Source organism: Vipera berus (genome assembly GCF_964194415.1).
Source record: "Vipera berus genome assembly, chromosome: 3".
Classification (NCBI taxonomy): domain Eukaryota; kingdom Metazoa; phylum Chordata; class Lepidosauria; order Squamata; family Viperidae; genus Vipera; species Vipera berus.
Genome location: NC_138204.1, coordinates 175,782,484 through 175,802,792, shown reverse-complemented (window position 1 = coordinate 175,802,792; position 20,309 = coordinate 175,782,484). Strand labels below are relative to the sequence as shown.

The window sequence follows — 20,309 nt, the reverse complement described above, 5'->3', positions numbered from 1 at the left end:
CGTTATCAATTTTTTTTTTGACGCAACACTCTTGCCCCTTCATTGGTCGTGGAGTTGCGGGGCGGAGTCTCCCTAGCTTGCAAGCTCGACGCAACACCCAGGTGTCCAGTCCGAAGGAAGGATAGACGGTCTCCGCCTCCCACCCAGAGATAGGGTCACGTGCCCCAGTGTTTACATCCTCTCAGCTGTTTGGCCTCTCCCCCCCTCCTCCCCCCTTCTTCCTGGCGTTGTTCAGGCCAACACAAACAGTCGGGGATCAGCGGCCGCGGCCGGCGGACGAGGCTGACGGCGAGGAGAACCTTCTTTCCCCTCCCCACCCCCACGACGCACAGACATATACGCGTTCAGCGGGCAACGTCCTCTCTGACTCGGGAGCCCGAGGCGTCCCTTTCGTTCTTAAACTGCTTGGTTCCGCTCCGGAGAGCCTCTCAAATCTTCAGTCCCCTTCGGGACGCAGAGGACGTGTGGAAGGTGAGTCGGATGGGGGGGGGGCACGTTGACAGAAAGAGGGAGGGCAACGGGCGCGTGAGGCGCGGGGCGGCCTCGAGGGCTCCGAACGACCTGGCTGGCGAGGTTAGCTCTCTGAAGGCCGTTGAAAGCTCCGGGGAACCAACTGCCCCTGGCGCTTCCCTCTTCTTTTTCCTCGTTGGTCCCTCCCTCCCTCCCCCCCCCAGGGCCCGGGACTCTGGGAAAGTGTTCAGAGGGCGGAGGGGGGGGGAAAGAGAGCGTCTGCCGTTCCTCACGGGAGGCATTTCGAGCCCCCCATCCCCCCTCCCCGTATCTGTGAGCCTCTTAGTCGCTGAGCATTTAAAAAGGGCAGAAGAAAGGCGACGGTTGTTCTGCTGCCCGGCTCCCCGCCGCCTCCAGCTGTTAACCGAGGCGGCCCCTTTTCGCTCCGAGCTTTTGCACCATGGCTGGGACTATAAAAGGATAATAAACAAGTTGTTGTAGGCGCCGCCGCCGTCGCCTGCTGCTTCCTTTGCTCTGCTTTTGGCCGCCAGTTGGCTTGGTGTTAGAGGTGCCAAAGAGGAAGAGATCAAATGAATCGCCCCAACAACAGAAGCGGAGACTACCCGAGTTTCCCCCGCACGTGAGGAAAGCATACGTTTACACGGCTTAGGTAGAACTGCTAAGTTCCTCGCAGCCCGCGAGCGCATCTGCTTTTCTTCTGTTTATAGGAAGACGTTACGTTGAACGGGGGAAGGACGCAGGGACTCGGAGTCGTTTGAGAGAGAGAGCTTCTTAGTGTTGGACTGGAGGAGAGAAGGGGACTGACTGCCTTTGTAGGCAAGCTTAAAAGCTGCTGAGCTGCAGAGCCTTGCTCAAATCGAGGGCCTATTTGCCGTTTCTTTCTCTCCCCTACCCCCCACTACTTCTGAAGTGTGTTTACCGTCTTCTGGATGCTGAATGAAGGGCACAGGAATTTGTTACGATATTGGTTTAATGCCAGAGTAAGAAGTTGTTTTTCATTTGCCCCGTTTCTTCACTGCATAAGCAAAAGAAAGATCATTCAAGGAGAAAAGGGAAAGATTTAAGAAGTCAATCCGGTGCCCCCTTCTGAGATTTAGTGCTTCATCCTGTATGAAAGCTGTAAGTGTGACATAGGATGAGATCCTGGTGGTTTTGAATGTTTGATAGACATGCACATTTTGCCATCAAGCGAATCCTTAGTATATTTCTCTACTTCATTCAACAAGTTTTTAAAGCCATCCAAAAGTTTTTTAAAAAATATATATCAAATGGTGGAAGTGGAGCATCTTCTATTGAACTTAGCTGACAAAACATCACTTTATGTCCTAAAGCAAATTTAAAGGTTATTTAAACTTGTACAACATCCTCAGTTCCTGATGACTATGAAGTGCAATGAAAGTTGCAAGTTAAAAGTTCAGTTTTATGAAAAAAATCCCACCTAATTAAGCATATGTTTCCTAAAATGCCAAAATATCCTTCAGCATAATTAAATATTCCTTTTCATATAATCCACAGATAGTATGGTGATATATAGTGCCTCTGATATAAATAATACTTTGCCATGAAGATAATTTTCAACATATGACCGGGACAAAAAAAAAGGTACTTATAAACCTGGATTTGAAATTTTGACAGCAGGGCCCACTCTGCATACACACGATCACATTTTGGGCACTCGGTAACCAGCCTGCATTTATGGCCATTTGCAGCATCTCACAATCATATGACCACAATCTACCACATTTTTTGCTGCAAACCAAAGTTTACTTATGATTTCTGGGGGGGGAAATGCCCATTACAGGCAATGAGTTCATTTAATGACTGGTATTTGCTTATTGACCACTGCAAAAATCATAAAATTGGGCACTGTCACATGGTAACCTGCTTAATGAGCAGCAAAACTTAGGACCATAATTGAAGGTTAAATTATAGTAGATAATGGCTACCTATGAATATCTTGATTGAGGTGGTCTAATTTTTTTTAAAAAAATAAGCACTATTTATTATAGCACATAAACTATTACATTTCCATATTATTGGTCTTGGAGAAGCTTGAATTATGACATTTTAAAGGAATATTCTGGAATATAGATATTATAAAATAAAAGCAGCCCTATGTTAATTATAATAGTAACCAAATCTTATGCATAAATGTCATTCAGGTCAACGACTAACTTTTCGAGCACTGTGCATATGTGTATTTAGGACTAAGCTGTACTTTTGGATGTTAATGCTTCCTCTCCATGACTTTTTCCCCACATTATTCCTTGAAATCTTGCATCAGTCCTCACAATCCCTGTTGTCGTTAAGCAAGGGACACAGATCATTAAGTAAGGACCTTCTTGTGACTTTCGGGTTGCTTCCAACAAACAAAGTCAATGAGGAAATTAGTGGAAGTTATAAGTCCCAGGCAGCTCACAAGCAAACTGATGGGCAGAAAGTGGCTGCTACAGGCTATATGGGGCTACTGCCAGGTGAGACAAGATGCATGGGGGACTGCCATATTTTTATTTCTGTGTGTATGCTGTAGGTACTGTAGCTGGGAAAGAAGCACAGGAGTGTGAGCGACTTACAAGAGTAACTTGTGACCTTCTCTGCTGGCTTCCCCATTGACTTTGCTTGTGGGAAGCCAGCAAGGAAGGTTGAAAATGAGGATCTTCTGACCATGAGACATTGCAACTGTCCATAAGTACAGTCCGATTGCCAAATGCCCAGATTGTGATCACATTTCGATACTGGGTTGGCTGAAACTTTGAGGACCAGTCATAAGTAACCCTTGTTTAGGGTGGTTTTAACATTGAACAGTTACTGGATGAATGGTCGTTAAGATACTGTATCTCAATTAAAGAAATCATGAAAACATTTTTTTTGATAATTAAATATTATTTATAATAGTTTATACATATGCTGTACATTTAGCACCTAAGTAAAATATGATTATGAGAAATATAGCTGGAGAAAGTATTTTACATGTTTTCAGTCATCTTTTCAAGAGCCTTGGAAGGTAAGCCAGTGAAGTTGCTTCATAGCAAATTTCATCAGCTTACAAAAGCAGTAAAATAAAGTGTTAACATCTGATAATACGCTCTCAGCCAGTGCATCTGTATCCAAACCTAAAAGGAAATATTAATTGGATTAACTAATTTTTCGTGTGGTTTTCATTTTGCTTCTTTCAGTGCATTTCCTTTGAGTGTTCTAAGACGTTTTTTGGTTTGGTTAACCAAACTTCTGCTGAAAATAGATTTATACAAATTTTGCAAACAACTTATAAAAAAGTTAAAGCAACAGAATAAGCATAAGAACAAAATTAAATATTGTTTCTGGCAAATATAAGTTTTGTGTTTGCTAATAAAATTCCAAGGTCAACCATTTGAAAGATATGGTTAACTGCAGAACAAAATTGTTTATTGTGTGAAGCTGTCATCCATTGTTGAAAACACCACAGTGTTTGAAGAAAGTTTGTAAGAAAGGGTGTTAGAAAAGGGTGTCAGTTTAGCTGGCAGTTTACATTGAAGCAAAACTGATTTTGCCAAGTTGAATATATTTGAATATTGAACATATTTAGAATGTATTTGTTCTAAAAAAACATTAAAAAGCCGCGATGGCTCAGTGGTTAAAGACACTTGTCAGTGGAAGGCTGACAGCCTGGGTTCAAGACCTGAGTGTCATGCAATAGGGTGAACTTTTCTTACTTGCCCCAGTTCCTGCAAACCTAGCAGTTCTAAAACATGCAAATGTGAGTAGATAAATAGGTACCACTTAGGTGGTAAGATAACAGCATTCCATGTGCCTCAGGGTATAGTCATTCTGGCCACATGACCATGGAAATGTTTTGAGACAACACTGGCTCTCTAAGAAATGGAGATGAGCACTGCTCCCTAGAGTCACATACGACTGGACAGGGGAAACCTTTACCTTTTATTTTTGTAGTCTTAATAGCTATACTTTTTAATGTTATTCATTGGTAAAATTGAATGAGAACATTATTTCAAGGGCATGCTTTAAATGCATATAGGTGATTTTTTAGATAAAGGTGTAAGACTAATTTTATTTATACAGTTGAAATGGGCCAAATCATACCTTTTTTCAAAAGCAGCCATTCTTTAAATTGGATATGATGATGAATAGTGGATATATCTTAAATATTTACAACATGTTTTTTCTAATAGGAATAATGTTGCTATTTCAGCAAACTTTATTTGCCCCTCCTAATTTTTCTGTTTGTTTCTTGTACGAGCATAAAAAACACAATGCATTAGAACACTCTGAGTATGTCATATTAGCATTATAATCTGTGGACAGAGTAGAATATTGTAACAGATCTGTTCCTGTTCATCTGGTATATATTGATAATAGAATGGCTCTGCTTGTCTTCTATTTTTCATATTGTTGCTTATGGCTTGGTTTTCTCTCCTATTTAATATCTACATGAAGCCACTGGGTGAGGTGATCCAGTGGTTTGGATGAAATGTCAGGTATACAGCTCCACCCCAGATCTGTTGAGTGATGTCATGGATATCCTGTCCCAGTATCTGGAAGCTATAGGGCCCTGAATGTTGCACAATTGCCTCTGATTCAGTCCAAGCAAGATGGAGTAGTAGCCTTGGGTATTTATTCCTCCTGGGAACAAAATTCTTCCATAGTGATGGGGTACCATACTGGATGAGGTAGCATTGCCCCAGAAGACCTGGTGGGGTCTTCTTGGACTTATGGTTCTTGCTTGAAGAACAGGTGGCAGCTGTGACTAGGTGGATCTTTGCACATGGATTTTGCACCAGTTATGCAAATTCCTTGACTGATGTACTTTGCTCACATTCATTCACGCTCTTGTTAACTCTTATTGGATTAAAGTAAGTTATACATGAAACTGCTCTTGAAGAGCATCCATAACCTTCAACTAGCGCAAAATGCAGCTGCATGGGTAGCTTAATGGTACAGTTATATGACACATGTTACAACATTTTTAATAGCTGGTGCAGTTCGGAAACCAGGAGGCATAACTTCTTGGCAGCAGAACATTTTTCCTTCAGAGTTCAAGATGGCCCTGACACTGTTAGCCTTTCATAAGACTCTTAAGATTTACCTATGTGTGCAAGCCTGAGATCCTGAAAGTGTTAAGAGCCTGGGTACCCTAAATTTGACACTAAAAACTTTGTTAAAATATATTGTTTGGAGTCAGGTGTCCTATGATATTTGGAGTGAGCAAATACAAATTATACACCCACATATTTTGATCATATAAATAAATTATGTCATATTTGCTGATGCTTTGTAATACAATCTTAATAAAACATAAACCTTTGTTGAGCCCATGGCCTATCTTCAGTTCATGGCATTTTTATGGCAAAATAAATGCTGTACATCACATCTCTTGACAACTGCTTACTCTCACAGGGAAATGATCACCTAGAAGTCCTCCTAGTGCATAGGTGTCAAACTTCATTGCGTCACATGACGTATTGTGACATATTGCAATGTTTTTTTTGCCTTTGCAGAGCTGGGGTGAGTGTGGCCTGTGTGTGACACATCCGGCCCGTGGGCCACCAGTTTCACACCACTGTCCTAGTGTATCTTTTAAAATCAGAGCAGGGGATCCTGTTCTAAAGACTTTTGAATTCTGTTATGAAGCATGTTACAATTCAGCAAAAATTGGGAAGGCTATAAGTTTCATATGTTTACGAAAACTAGTTTGTTCTAGTGGTTAAGGCACTAGGCTAGAAACCAGGAGACTATGAATTCTAGTCTTATCTTAAGACATAGCTAAGAAGACTTTTCCAGTCACTGTCTCACACATTATCAGGCTTGGGTGAAAACTGATTGGTCAGTTCCTATGCAACCAATAAATAAATATACTTGGTTGATCCTAAAAAAGTGGATTCTGCACTTGTGGGAAAATGCAAAGAGGAAGAGGGAAGAAGAAGATTTGCATATCCTGCTACAGGAAAATCTGTTGCTTAGTGGAAAGATACTGTTAACAGTTGAGAGAGGAAAATCAGGAGGAGTCTGATAATTACTTTTCAGACTAAGAAATTTCATTAAAACGGGTCCCCAACCCCCGGTCCCTGGACCAGTATCAGTCCACAGCATGCCAGCAACTGGGCTGCACAAACAAGCAAAGCCCCATCCGTGGGATGCAGGCAGCACACAAAACCACGCCTTTTCCAGTTCTCCATGGAACCAGTCCCTGGTGCCCAAAAGGTTGGGGACCTCTGCATTAAAAGACCTGAACTTTTGTGAACTGCACCTTATTTTTTCAGATACATGGAACAGTTAAATTGATATAGGATTTAATTGGGATGAGGCAAGGGGGAAGGAGTGGGAAGATAAGGTGGTCATGCAAATGTTGAGATGTGCTGAAATCTGTTGATGTCCAGCAGTTTCTTTTTCAGTTCTGGTGTTATCTTTGGACTATCTTGGGAGGTTGAAATTCTCTGATAATACTTAGTGCTCCACAGCAGCCACCTGGGAGCCTTTCTTCAGCTGGCAGCAGTCAGCCTTTACTAGCCACACTCGCACAGCACCATGTTAGCCACCAGACTGCTCTCCCCCACCTGGAAGCAACCACCAGCCCCTCCTGCTATGCCACAGCAACCACTTCTCCACTGGCCTACTTGCAATTTGCTTGGGAATTGTAACTTCCTGCTGGCTTCCCCATTGACTTTTCTGAAGTTGTTAACATGGTCTACCAGGATTTCCATTGCTAAATGATGTGGTCACAAGACACTGGCGTTTATGACTGCATAGCTTAGTGATAGATATTTTGGTCCCAATTATTGCTGTTAAATGAGGACTTCCTGTCTGAAGATACCTCTTTTTGGGACCTGTGATGTACCGTTTTTTTGAGTATAGGCTCAAAGCAGATATCTGTTGTTGCAAGGTCTGGTTGTCTTGTTGTTTCTTGCTGCTTATAGATTTTTTTCAGGCTGGTTGTCTGTTCGCAAGGGGCCTGCCATCTCATACTTGAAAAAGTTCACTGACATCATCCAGTAAGCTTATTAACAATTCTTTTGAGTGGCTTGAACTATGAGTGACAGCTGGTGGTATTGTAGTCCTTTTGTAGCTAGATTCCTCCTGGCTCTGCTCTGTTGATTTGTTTATTGATCATGTTTGGTAGCTAGTTCAGTTTCCTAAATGCCTGATTTAATACTATTCAGTTGAGCAGATCAGAATAAATGAGGCTGTAGTTAAAACCTTAGAATAGATGCTAGTGTTGATGATGTGTTCCAGATAGAAAGAGGAAATATGTGGTTATGCAAGGAGATCTGTAAGCTTTCTAAATAACAAGGTGCTTATGTGTCCATTGTATAGTTTTACCATGACATCAGGAAATGAACTTGTTCTCTAGATGCTTGATGCTGAGGCTAAAAGCAAGGAGAAAATTGTTGAAGTCATTACATGGGATGCCCTTTCTATGGGTCTAAATGATGAAACATCATTACTGAATCTCAAGGATAGTTGAGATTTCAGATTGTAAGAATTGCAAACATATTGCTCTAGATATGTTTGCTTATTGTATGCTATGGTTGTGTCACTAACTTGCAGGTATATGTTATTGCCAAAGGTGAAGTAGTTATGGGTGGGAATAAGGCTGAGAAAGAAGAATTGTTTTGCTTGCTGGAAATACTTTAAGCATAATTACTTGGACAACAGTAACAATTTGAACAGCTTTTTTCTATTAGGTAAGAGATACTTTTTAATCAGTTTAGTTATATGTGGAGTATATACTTTTCAGAATTTTTCAACTATTCAGAATGGGAGAAGTTTTAAAACTAAGTTGCTGAAAATAATTAATTACCTTGCTCAGTTAAGTACCTTGCTCAATAGTAGTAACTGTGAGAGGGATCTCGGAGTCCTAGTGGACAATCACTTCAATATGAGCTAGCAGTGTGCTGCAGCTGCCAAAAAAGCCAACACAGTGCTAGGCTGCATTAACAGAGGGATAGAATCAAGATCACGTGAAGTACTAATACCACTTTACAATGCTTTGGTAAGGCCACACCTGGAATACTGCATCCAGTTTTGGTCACCACGATGTAAAAAAGATCTTGAGACTCTAGAAAGGGTACAGAGAAGAGCAACAAAGACGATTGGGGGACTGGAGGCTAAAACATATAGGGAACGGTTGCTGGAACTGGGTATGTGTAGTTTAATGAAGAGAAGGGTGAGGGGTGACATGATAGCAGTGTTCCAATATCTCAGGGGCTGCCACAAAGAAGAGGGAGTCATGCTATTCTCCAAAGCACCTGAAAGCAGGACAAGAAGCAATGGATGGAAACTAGTCAAGGAGAGAAGCAACCTAGAACTAAGGAGAAACTTCCTGACAGTTAGAACACTTAACCAGTGGAACAACCTGCCTCCAGAAGTGATGAATGCTCCAACACTGGAAGTTTTTTAAGAAGAGACTGGACAGCCATTTGCCTGAAATGGTATAGGGCTTCCTGCCTGAGCAGGAGTTGGACTAGATGACCTCCAAGGTCCCTTCCAACTACTACTATTACTTATTATTATTATTATTATTATTATTATTATTATTATTATTATTATTATTATTATTATTATTATTGTCTAATTACAGTATTAAAAGGGACGCAGTGGCTCAGTGGATTAGGATGCTGAGCCTGTCAATCAGAAGGTCAGCAGTTTGGTGTGTCGAATCCCGAGTGCCGCGTAACAGAGTGCCAACCTAGCAGTTCAAAAGCACGTAAAAATGCAAGTAGAAAAATAGGGACCACTACGGTGGGAAGGTAACAGCGTTCCGTGCGCCTTTTGCGTCTAGTCATGCCGGCCACATGACCACGGAGATGTCCTCGGACAAGTGCTGGCTTTTCGGCTTTGAAACGGAGATGAGCACCGGCCCCTAGAGTCGGAAACGACTAGTACGCATGTGCAGGGGAACCTTTACCTTTACTTTAATTACAGTATTGGCACCTCAACTTCAGTTTGATGTGTTTGGCAGCATTTTGTTTTCACATACAACAGATCTGACCACCCCTAAGCTATATAGAAGAAGCACAAATTATTAATATGAAATTTTGTTTTTGATATATGATAACAAGAAATATTAAAATAAGTCCTGTTTATCTTGAATTGTAGAACCATTGTACTTCAATTTCTGGTTACTATATGGAATTTTGTTGGCAACTACATAAAAGTGGTTTGCCATAGCCATCTTTTTTTAAAAAAATATCTAAGTCTAACATAGGCCTTCTACACATTTAGTTTTTCCCGAGATGTGTAGAAACTAGGATGTTGTAATGTATCAGGATAGTATATTTGCGGGTCCAAGCAGTGTAGCCTTTTGCAATTGACAGGTGGAAATTTTTGTCAATGAGTAGGTTTTCTAAATGCTGCCAAGTATTTTTTCATATATCACCCAGTATGCCAATAAACACTGAGACCATCACAGTCATGTTATGCTATAATCATAGCAATGACAGATAGTAAGAGTGATAATAGGTAACCCTGGAAGATGCCTCTCCTAATGTTGACAAACCCCTATTTTTCATTTCCAGCCACCAATTCTGTTTTCTACTGCTTTGTTTTTCCCCCCTATACATATTCTAATGTTTTTACTGACACCAGTTGTTTGCAAACATTTGAAGATCCAACTATGTAGTAATGATTCTCATTTGCTTGAGTGAATAAAAATAAATGTAGTTGAACTTATGATCTCCAATAAATACTTTCTCTTTTCTGGATGTATGTAAATCAACTTCAAATATTTTAGATGTCATATATGTTTTATTTCTCATATAGCTTACTGTAACTGTTCCACAGAAGCTGAACTATTTTAATAACCTCCAGGTAGTTTCCTTGGGAGAAAAAGTTCTGTTAATTACTTAACTGGGCTTTCAGGTTGGAGGAAAGACCATTAAATCCATCTTTACCTTTACCTTTAATGTAACAACATTTAACTTTGGACTACTAGACTAAGATTCATTTTAAAGGATTTTTACTACAACCAACTTTATTGATTCATGTGTCCTTCCTCAATTCTTCACCCACTTTTTCTTTTTTTTTCCTTATAATAAATGAGACAAATATGTTTTTGAGAATGAAATTAAGTATTTAACTGAAATTGCTTATTACTATAAAACTTAATTCAAATAGATTTTAAAAACCATAATATCCATTTCAAATATTATGTCTTCCAGTGCTTTCTGTATGAAGGCTGTATTTAGAAAAGTAATTGTCAAATAATGAATTCCATAGTCAATAAGAAGAATATATAAAACCTGCCATGTTTTAAGTGCTAGATGAGATAACATTTTTATTGTGAATAAAAATGTTTTGCTTGCTATTATTATATGGGTATTACTTTGAATGGACAATTAATATACAGATTTGTTCTTTTCTTTTAATAGACTTGTTTTCAACTGAGGATCAACTATACATTTCCAGACCAGCTTTCTTTTGACTTAGTTCCATTTGGGGTGGCTGATATGGATTACTTTCATCTAGTAAGGCTTTCTACAAATTCTGAGGACTTTCACTGTATACTGAGTATTTTGTTTAATTCAGTAACTGTATGTCTACCACTTTAGATATCAAAGAACATTGTTTACCTTTCCTATCCAATTATCACTGAATTTGATTACATTTTTACAACCTGTGAAAATAAAAGTATGTCTTCTTAAAAATCTTTTAGGATTCTTTTGCAAAGCAGTATTGAGCCAGACTGGATTGGACCTTCTGTGTGGAAACATCAGACAAGTACCTACCAATGTATTCTCAAAATTAATTGAGTTGTTAAAAGACAATCATCATGGGAGGAGCTGTGAGTGCAGGAGAAGATAATGATGATTTAATTGATAACTTGAAAGAAGCACAATATATTCGCACTGAGCGAGTAGAACAAGCCTTCAGAGCTATTGATCGTGGTGATTACTATCTGGAAGGCTATAGAGACAATGCATATAAAGACTTGGCCTGGAAGCATGGAAATATACATTTATCGGCACCATGCATTTATTCTGAAGTCATGGAAGCATTAAAGCTTCAGCCTGGATTGTCTTTTCTTAATCTGGGTAGTGGAACCGGATATTTAAGTACAATGGTGGGATTAATATTAGGTAATATTTTTTAAAATTATTGAACATTCTTTTATATAAGCTGAATTTACTGATATTTTCAGTTTTAAAATAGCATGTTTATGCCCCTGCCAAACTTGCAAGATATTAGCAAGTAGCTTTTCAAATTAGTGTTCCTGATATATAATTGATCAAAATTTCTGAAATTACCAAGAGATCTGTAGCTTTGCAAAGATGAGCAAACGTTTATAACTTAATTTTTAAGAGACCCTACAATTGTTTTAAAAGTACAGTAATCATGACATTTAAGTTCAGACTTAAATTTAAGTATTATATCTTTATTACATTATTTTGAAAGTGGGAGATAAAGTGAGGAAAATAACATAATTCAATTCATGTTCCCTGCTAAATAAAGAAGGAATTTTGAGCTATACTTTCTTGCCATGTTTTAGTGGAAAAGCAGCTTATAATGCTAAGCATTATTCTGAATTTTTCCTGCTTTTTATAAACAGAAGGCAGCAGTTGAATAAAAACTGCACTACCACTATCATAAATGAGATTGCCAGCATAATCACATAATGGTTTTGATTGCAAAGCAAGGTAAAGCATAGTTTTCTGAAACCGCCCAAAGAACTGCAATTGACAATAAACAACTTTCTGCAGTGCACTAAGTTATCTGCAGTCATTTCTTTTTCTTCTTATAAAAAATAGTTGCTATGCCCTGGGATCTTTATTTATTTCTGTGTCAGTATTGCAGCTATATGGTTTGGGACTTATTGGATAACTTTCTCTTTTGTTAATTAATACAGACATTTCCACTATCTACTTAGTGCTATGTAGTTGTCAAATAAAGATGTTCTTTAGCATTCACAGCAATGTACAGTTTTATAAAAATACATTGATTCAACAATCTTACATGGTTGCTGAATATTAATTTACAGGCCCTTTTGGAATAAATCATGGAATAGAACTTCATCCTGATGTGGTGGAATATGCTAAGGAAAAACTGGAGAGCTTCATAAAATACAGTGATAGCTTTGATAAGTAAGTATATTGATAGCTAATTTTATATTAAAATCTTTTTCCCTGTGGCAGTAGTAAAACATTTAAGAAGACTTGAGGAAACTGCTTGAGGAAAGGCTGCTTATTTATTGCAGCCACGATTGAAAGTTTGTAACATTATTTTAAAATGTTCAGAATGTAAGACAAATTAATTTGGTACTGCGGTTGTATTATCAATACTCTGGTCCAGTCTTCAAAAGTGTTGCACATCTTGGTCTCTCATGTTGTTGGGGGAGATCCCTGCATTCCTTACCTTAGCCTTTCTCACTCTCCATCTGTATATAAATCTCTGTGTAAATATTTCTACTTGCTAAAATTACTGGAATGCTTTCTGAATATTTCTGAACTTCAAATTAAAATTGAGTTGTACAACCTTTTTGGATTTCAGTCAAGGAATATTGTAAATAGCACTTGTATCTGCCACTTTTTCATAGCACCTAATGGATCCAAAAACTTGACTCTTCGGGTAAACTCTAAAGAAATGATTAAAAAAGTCTAAAATTGGTAAAAAAGTAATCTTTTGGCTTTTGTTACAGATTATAATAAAAGGATTCATGCTACATTTAAATTTTATGTATTATGAAGTATTTTGGCACGTATTTTGAGTATGTATTAATTGCTAGTATTAATTTAGCATTACATTAATAACTGCTTCTATTTTTATTTAGCAATTTTCAGACTAAATGTTGTGTTCTTTGCATAAATAGATTGTAGGTTTTGTCTGCATAAACTCATACCTATTAATTGATTATGCTGAGCATAGAATATAGGCAAACCACAGGATCTAAAGCACAGATCAGTATGTACTGATATTGTTTCTTTGGTTTTAGTTTTTGATGATTGAAATATCTGCTTTAGGCAAAATAGTTACAAGCCTCCCTTTCCTGTCTGTCCAGTCCTGTCAAACTGGAATGGTAAATTAGCATTATTTATATTCCCACTGACATTAGCAGGAAGTATTCAGGGTAATTCTGTCAATTTAAACTAATTTGGGGTCAAAAACAAACCCTGAAGTGGTCAGTTATACTAATAGTTTGGGTCACTTAAATATCCCAATATATGCTTGCTTTGACAAATAAACTTTGAGAATTAGTTGTTACAAAAGTCTTAACGATGATAGTAAGACAATGTTATTGGTTTACTTTTTTAAGCATGTAGAGTTCTCATCCTTTCATCTAGGACAAAATTTTGTTCATCTGTTGTAAATACATGCAAATAAGGCAAGGTGTAAGTATCCTATTAAAAGTGTTTAATATATGTTGTAGCCTTAGGCTAGGTTCCCAAGGTTATATATAAACTTTTGTTATCTACAATAATACCAACAGATAGAGCAGGTACCCACACACTTACAAAATTCACTGAACCTTTATGAGCAATAAGAAAAATGAGCCATTAAAACATTGGAAGAATAAAAGCAATTTTTATGACTTTTCTGGAAATTTGTTTTATTTGCAAAAAAGCTATTATGGTTACCAGTGGTATTTGCAGGTTTAAATATGGCAAAACTTATAAAATAATTGTTATAGTTCAGGTTCAAACAATTGGACCACAGAACAGGAAGCAATAAACTATAATGGCACTGGAACACATAAAACAAGAGAAAGGGGGGAAATGCTTGCTAAACATAGTACACTCATACTGGGAAATATAAGCTAAGTAAGTCAAAATAGCATGATGCAACCTCTTTTTATTTATTTATTAAATTTATATAACTACTTTTCCCATGTTTCTACAAATTGTATTAAAATATATAGACTGGCATGCAATTTACTTCAGAAAATGGTTATGGTTATAAAGGGAGGAAGAGCACCTCTCATGCAGGGTTTTGTTACAATTACACTTTTAAATAAATTAAATAGTATTAACATTTGGGCAGGAAGAGACATAGGTTTGGTGGTGAACTTGTTCTTCATAGAAGTAATGTTACAGATATCTGTTAGTTTAAGTTCTTTTTGTTTATGTATTGTTTTATACTTTTAATTTTAGACTTACCTTCTCTAGTCTACTTTTGTTTGATTAGCCATTTAATATTGATTTGTACTCATATATCTATAAACTTAGCATTTATTGCCTGCCAAGCTGGTTTATAATCTGTGGTTTATATGAGCATTTATTTTAAAGTTTAATTCTTCATGTATTGAAGTGAAGGATACAGAGTGGGAATGAATGGTATGTGAAATACACAAGGTATTTAAAATATTAAGTAGATATAAAATTTATGTCATAGTTTTACATGCATCTCATATTATAAAAAGATGAAACATCTTTTTGTATGAAATTGGTTGGTTGAACATTTCATAGTTAGCGGAAGTAGCCAAGTCTTATGGAGTTATGATTTAAGTAAAACACTAACGGTGTAGTGATGTGACAATATATTGATCCTTGTGGGCATTTTATTATTACTTTGAGGATATTTGATTTCTGAATATGTGTAAATATATTGAAAAGTTTAGGAAATATTGATTTAGATGTTAATAAATCAATTAAAAGTTAGTGTGGCAAATTTAATGTTATTAAAATGAATATTGTACCTCATTTGATTTCGCTTTTGAGAAGCATCTCAGTGTTAATTACAAATAAGTGTTGTTTTCAGAGTGGAAAGTTATATAGAATATACCATATATTTGGGGAAATAGATCACCAAAGATATCATTAACTAAAGTAAGATTGCCCCCTGATGATCATGATCTTTAATGTACCAGACTTGCAAAAATATCACAAAAGTTATTTTTATCATCCATGAATTGCTAACTGAAAAATTAGTAGAAAATCATCTTCTGTGGGCCTTATTGAAAAGTTGTTATTTATTCCCATTATCGTCATAGGAAGTTCTTCTATCAACGTAACAATAGCAATAACACTTAGACTTATATACGGCTTCATAGTGCTTTACAGCACTCTGTAAATAGTTTACAGAGTCAGCATATTGCCCCCAACAATTTGGCTTCTCATTTTAACAACTTCAGAAGGACAGAAGGCTGAGTCAACTTTGAGTGGGTCAGGATCGAACTTCTGGCAATGAGCAGAGTCAGCATGCAACACTGCATTGTAACCACTGCGCCACCATGGCTTTATGTAGTAGAAATAGTAGAAAATAGTAGAAACATGCAATAGAAAGCTATTTACTTCCAGGAGTGTATGGTGTAAGAAATCTTTGGGGTTTATTGGGGTGTAGATAGGATTTTGATTGAGACTCATGAATACTTAACTGTTTGGAGATTTAATTCCTGAACACTAGAATGTCGATACTGGAAGAAGCTGGACTAGCTAATGCACTCTACAGATACTTATGGTATAAAAGATATAAAAGAGGACAATTCTTAAAAGGACACATAAGACAAAACCTGATAAAATTATGGAATGTTACAAAAAAAATAACAATTTCATTATTGTTAGCCTTTGGTAACAACAATTTCACTGTTAGCCTTTGCTCTAAATCAGGCATGTCAAACTTGCGACGTCATGTGATGTCACGCAACGTCTCGTGACTTTTTTCCCATTGCTGGCAAAGGGGTGGGCGCAGTTTCGGTGTGACGCATTCGGCCCATGGGCCGGCAGTTTGACATGCTTGCTCTAAGCGCTTTTCATGTTGGAGATAATTAAAGTAAAAACAAGTGTAATTACATTTATAAATTTAGTCCACTCAGATATCATGAATACATTTAAAACAGCAAGAATTACTTAATGAAAGCTATACCATACAAACATATATACAAATAGCTGAAAGAATAAATCTAATCTTAAAAATTAGAAAGGGACATAGTTTAAAATCCTTATTCAGAATTAATACTACTTACTAGAGCACATATATAAACTCACATTTATATATGATGCAGAGAGAACCTTTTTAAAGAAACAGGATAGATTAGATATAAAATTTTACAAAATAGTCCCAGTACAGTAGTGGGAAGAATTATGGAACGAACAAATGTGTAAAATTACCCCAAAAATAATTTAAGAAAAAAAATAGTATGAAATGTTGTATAGATGACATACAATTCTGCTAATAATTGCTAAAAAAGAGAGAAATCATGTGGCAATAAATGGTGGAAATGCCATAAATTTGATGGGCAAATCCCAAAGCATTGAAAAGATATAAAGATTTAGAGAAACTTAAAATCAAATTTGAAATGAAACCACAGTTTATTAGGTGTAATTACAGAATATATCACTAAAAATACAATAATTTGTAAAGATATATGTGCATGTCTATAAGGATAAACTTTGTACAACATTGGAAAAGTAACACGGTACTCACACTATTTGATTGGGAACTTAAACTTGGAGAATACACAAAAATGGCAATAACAGTATATTTATAGTAGAAGTTTACTTTAAATTTAAGAAAGAATGGCTTCCATATACACTGTAGATTATGCTTTAAGGGAAATATAAACAGTATGTTTTTAAAAAAATGTATGTTAATTGGTTGGAGTACAGAAAAGGGTAAAGAATTAAATACCTATATTATTTTCAGAGGGTTTTTTGTATTTATAAATTGTAATACAGCAGATGGATGGATGGATATAGATAGAAAGGTAGGTAGGTAGGTAGGTAGATTAGATAGCTAGATAGCTAGATAGATAGATAGATAGATAGATAGATAGATAGATAGATAGATAGATAGATAGATAGATAGCCTGCCCATTGGGTAATTGTCTCAAAAATGTTTCCTTACCAGATTTCTCAATGCCTTCAACAGTGGCAGAGCTTCTGAAGTACTGACTTCATGGGAAATGTTCTTAAAAATTCAGGGAATAAAAATTTAGGGAAATATTCAGTGATGTATCTGCTTCAGGGCTTTTTTTCTCATAGAACGCTCAGAACAGCATTCCGGCACCTTTTTTTTTTGCAAAAAAAAAAAACCTTCCTCTATTGGCTTTGGAAAGCCTATTGCAGTCTTGGCTCTTTTTTATGACTCATGGACTTCAACTCCCAGAAATCCAGAGCCAGCCACGCTGAGGGGAAAGAGAGAGGTTTCCAAGCTGAGCCATGCTGGCTCAGGAATTCTGGGAGTTGAAGTCCTTGAGTCATAAAAGAGCCAAGTTTGCCTACCCTGCACTAGACGACATTAAAATTATTTACAAGGTTACTTCTTTAGGAACTAAACTTAGAATCTAAAACAGCTAATTCAAAAAAGCCAACAGAAAAGAACCTCACATTTTTCATCTGCTTCTGTCTTTTGGAAGGTAAAATTAGATAACAAAATAATCTATTCCCTATGTTAACATCTCTTCAATGAAATCAATAAATCAATAAGGAAAGAAATGAGAAACATTTTTCTCAATGTAATATGTCTAATTTAGCTGATGCTAGAAAAAATATCTTTTGTAAATACTCTTGAAAACTATTTTGAATCTATAACCATCTATTACAACTAAACTACTTTAAATTAAACAATTCTTAAGAATGAAATATTCTTAATTTAGACTTTACTTTTACTGTTTGGACTGTTGTGTGTTTTGAAAAATAGATTATTTAGAATCTAGTTATGTTGCACTTCAGTATATACTATGTTGCACCTAGTATATACATAACAATATATGATGTTTTCCATGGTGAGCTTAACATCAATAACAACATTTATTAAAAAGGCTAAAATAATTTATGGTGGTATTATCTGTACATTAAAATTTTGTTTATTCACAGTCTTTCACTTTTCACATTCTGGGCAAGCAGTAGTCATGTATCCTAGCAAAAAATGTTACATATGTGCATTAAAAATATCAAACATGCAAAGAAACAAAAATAAGTCCAAAATTTCTGTATTACAGCCAGAAATGCCAACTTTGCAACCAATATTTCTCATCCATTACTATGGCACCCTAAGGATACCTGCATACATGCAAATGCTTCTTTGGGATCATTAACGCAGCAGGGATTGCTTTTTCCTTCCAATAACATATACCTAAAACCAGTTTATTGCATTTGGCAATTGTACTAAAAAAAATCTCATTGTCAACCAATATAATTCATTTAATTTGAAATCAAGTGAAAAATTGATTTAAATTGTTTTATTAAAACAAATTAATGGCAATTCTTTTATAAGAAGTTGCCTCAAACAAAATGAGTTTGACATGCCTGCTCTAGATAGCTGAATGCTCCAAAATAAATTCTAGACCAGGCCTGTACATGCAGCCTACCAAGCACCCTTGGACAGAGCACAGACTTTAAAAAAAAAAGTAATAAAATCACCACCACTGCCCTGAAAGTCATATTGCCTAGTGCCTCCATAGCTTACCATGACCACGAGCTCCAACACTGTAGATGCTCCTCTAGTCACCAAATCATTGATTAGCCCACCAGCATTCTTTTGCAGACCACAAAGATTTTTAATTTATCAACGTGGGCCTTTCCCTTCTACAAGTTGCACAGATCTCTTCTAGATTTTCCTCTTGTCTTTCCGAGTTAACTCCTTGGTCTGTCATTGAGCAAGAATTGACTTTGTAGGGAAGCATATTATCATTTGATGCATATTTAACATATGTTCTACCTTTATTTACCGATTATATAATATTTGTATGCAATCCATATGGTGAGATTTGGGGCAACTTACAATAGAAAAAAATATATTTTTAAAATCAGAAGATTAAAACATAAAAGCAGGGCTTTTTTTTCTCATAGAATGCTCAGAATGGCGTTCCGGCACCTTTTTTTGCACACACACAAAAAAGCTTTTGCACAAGCTATGCTATCCCCTCTATTGGCTTTCGAAAGCCAATAGGAATTGCTGCTGAGCACGCCAAAAGACCTGGCCGGCAAACATTGCACCGGCAAGTTGTCTGCAGCGAAGGCGAGTTGGCAGGAACTTTGCATCCCTCCCTGCTGCCCAACTACACCATCTCAACTAGGTAAGTAAGAGAGGACAAGGAGTGGGAGGTGGATTCTGTGCAGTCCATGTGCACTCCTTCCTTGTGCTCACCCGTGACAGCCAGGCTGGTGGCCTACCCGGTGCTTTGCTCTGCATGCCTAAGTGGCCGCCCTGCATTGTCTGGCCCGCACCACCTCAGCCGCATGCCCCATGTAGCCCCGCCATATAGAGTGGGCCCTGCTGCTCCCACAGCACCAGCCGCACCGGCTCTGGCCCCAGGGGAAAGCCCGCCACCAACACCCCTCGCACCCGTGACTGCAGCACCAGCACCCCCGCCTCCTGCGCCCGGCAAGATGAGAGTTCCAGCACCTTTTCTTTTAGAAAAAAAGCCCTGATCTGCCTTGAGAATAGACCATATTAAACTGTATGGTATAGTTAAACATCAGGAGTTGACCAGAGGAAATGTTTTATGAGATTTTGTATTCTAGGTAATCTTCAACTATAATCATTTGTTTAGCAACTGTTACAGTGGCACTGAAAAAACTGACTTCTAACCAGTGCTCGCAACTGTCACAGCATTTCCATGGTCACTAGATCTAAATTGGGGCATTTGGCAACTGGCACACATTTACAATGGTTACAGTGTTCCAGAGTCACGCAATCACCATTTGTGACCTTCCCAGCCAGATTCCTAGAAGCAAAGTCAATGGAGGAACCTGAATTTGTTTAATGACTGCTTGATTCATTTAACAACTGCAGTGATTCGCTTAATAACCATGGCAAAAAAAATTGTAAATCAGATGCAACTCAGTTAACAACCATCTTGCTTAGCAGTGGAAATTCTGGTCCCAATTGTGGCTGTAAATTGAGGACTACTGATATGTCATAAAATGTTTTACGATAAATTTCATATAATAAAATGTTTTGTAAAAATT

The 20,309-nt window shown here is 37.2% G+C and overlaps 1 protein-coding gene across 11 annotated transcripts in view; it reads left to right on the top strand.

Annotated features, from left to right (window-relative positions):
* The first annotated feature begins 246 nt into the window (after positions 1 to 246).
* PCMTD1 (protein-L-isoaspartate (D-aspartate) O-methyltransferase domain containing 1) overlaps positions 247 to 20,309 on the top strand; it is a 46,437-nt gene continuing 26,374 nt past the window's right edge. For 2 of the 11 annotated variants that reach the window (XM_081324679.1, XM_081324680.1), the window contains exons 1-8: positions 444 to 471; positions 1,179 to 1,590; positions 1,987 to 2,073; positions 2,756 to 2,945; positions 9,047 to 9,180; positions 10,836 to 10,931; positions 11,120 to 11,543; positions 12,443 to 12,545. In XM_081324679.1, coding sequence (XP_081180805.1) covers positions 11,237 to 11,543; positions 12,443 to 12,545 — 410 coding nt within the window. In that variant the 5' untranslated portion in view covers positions 444 to 471; positions 1,179 to 1,590; positions 1,987 to 2,073; ... (2 more) ...; positions 10,836 to 10,931; positions 11,120 to 11,236. Of the gene's footprint in view, positions 472 to 1,178; positions 1,591 to 1,986; positions 2,074 to 2,755; positions 2,946 to 8,683; positions 9,181 to 10,835; positions 10,932 to 11,119; positions 11,544 to 12,442; positions 12,546 to 20,309 lie in introns of those variants that run through there. The other 9 variants (XM_081324686.1, XM_081324687.1, XM_081324685.1 and 6 more) reach the window with 9 other exon arrangements.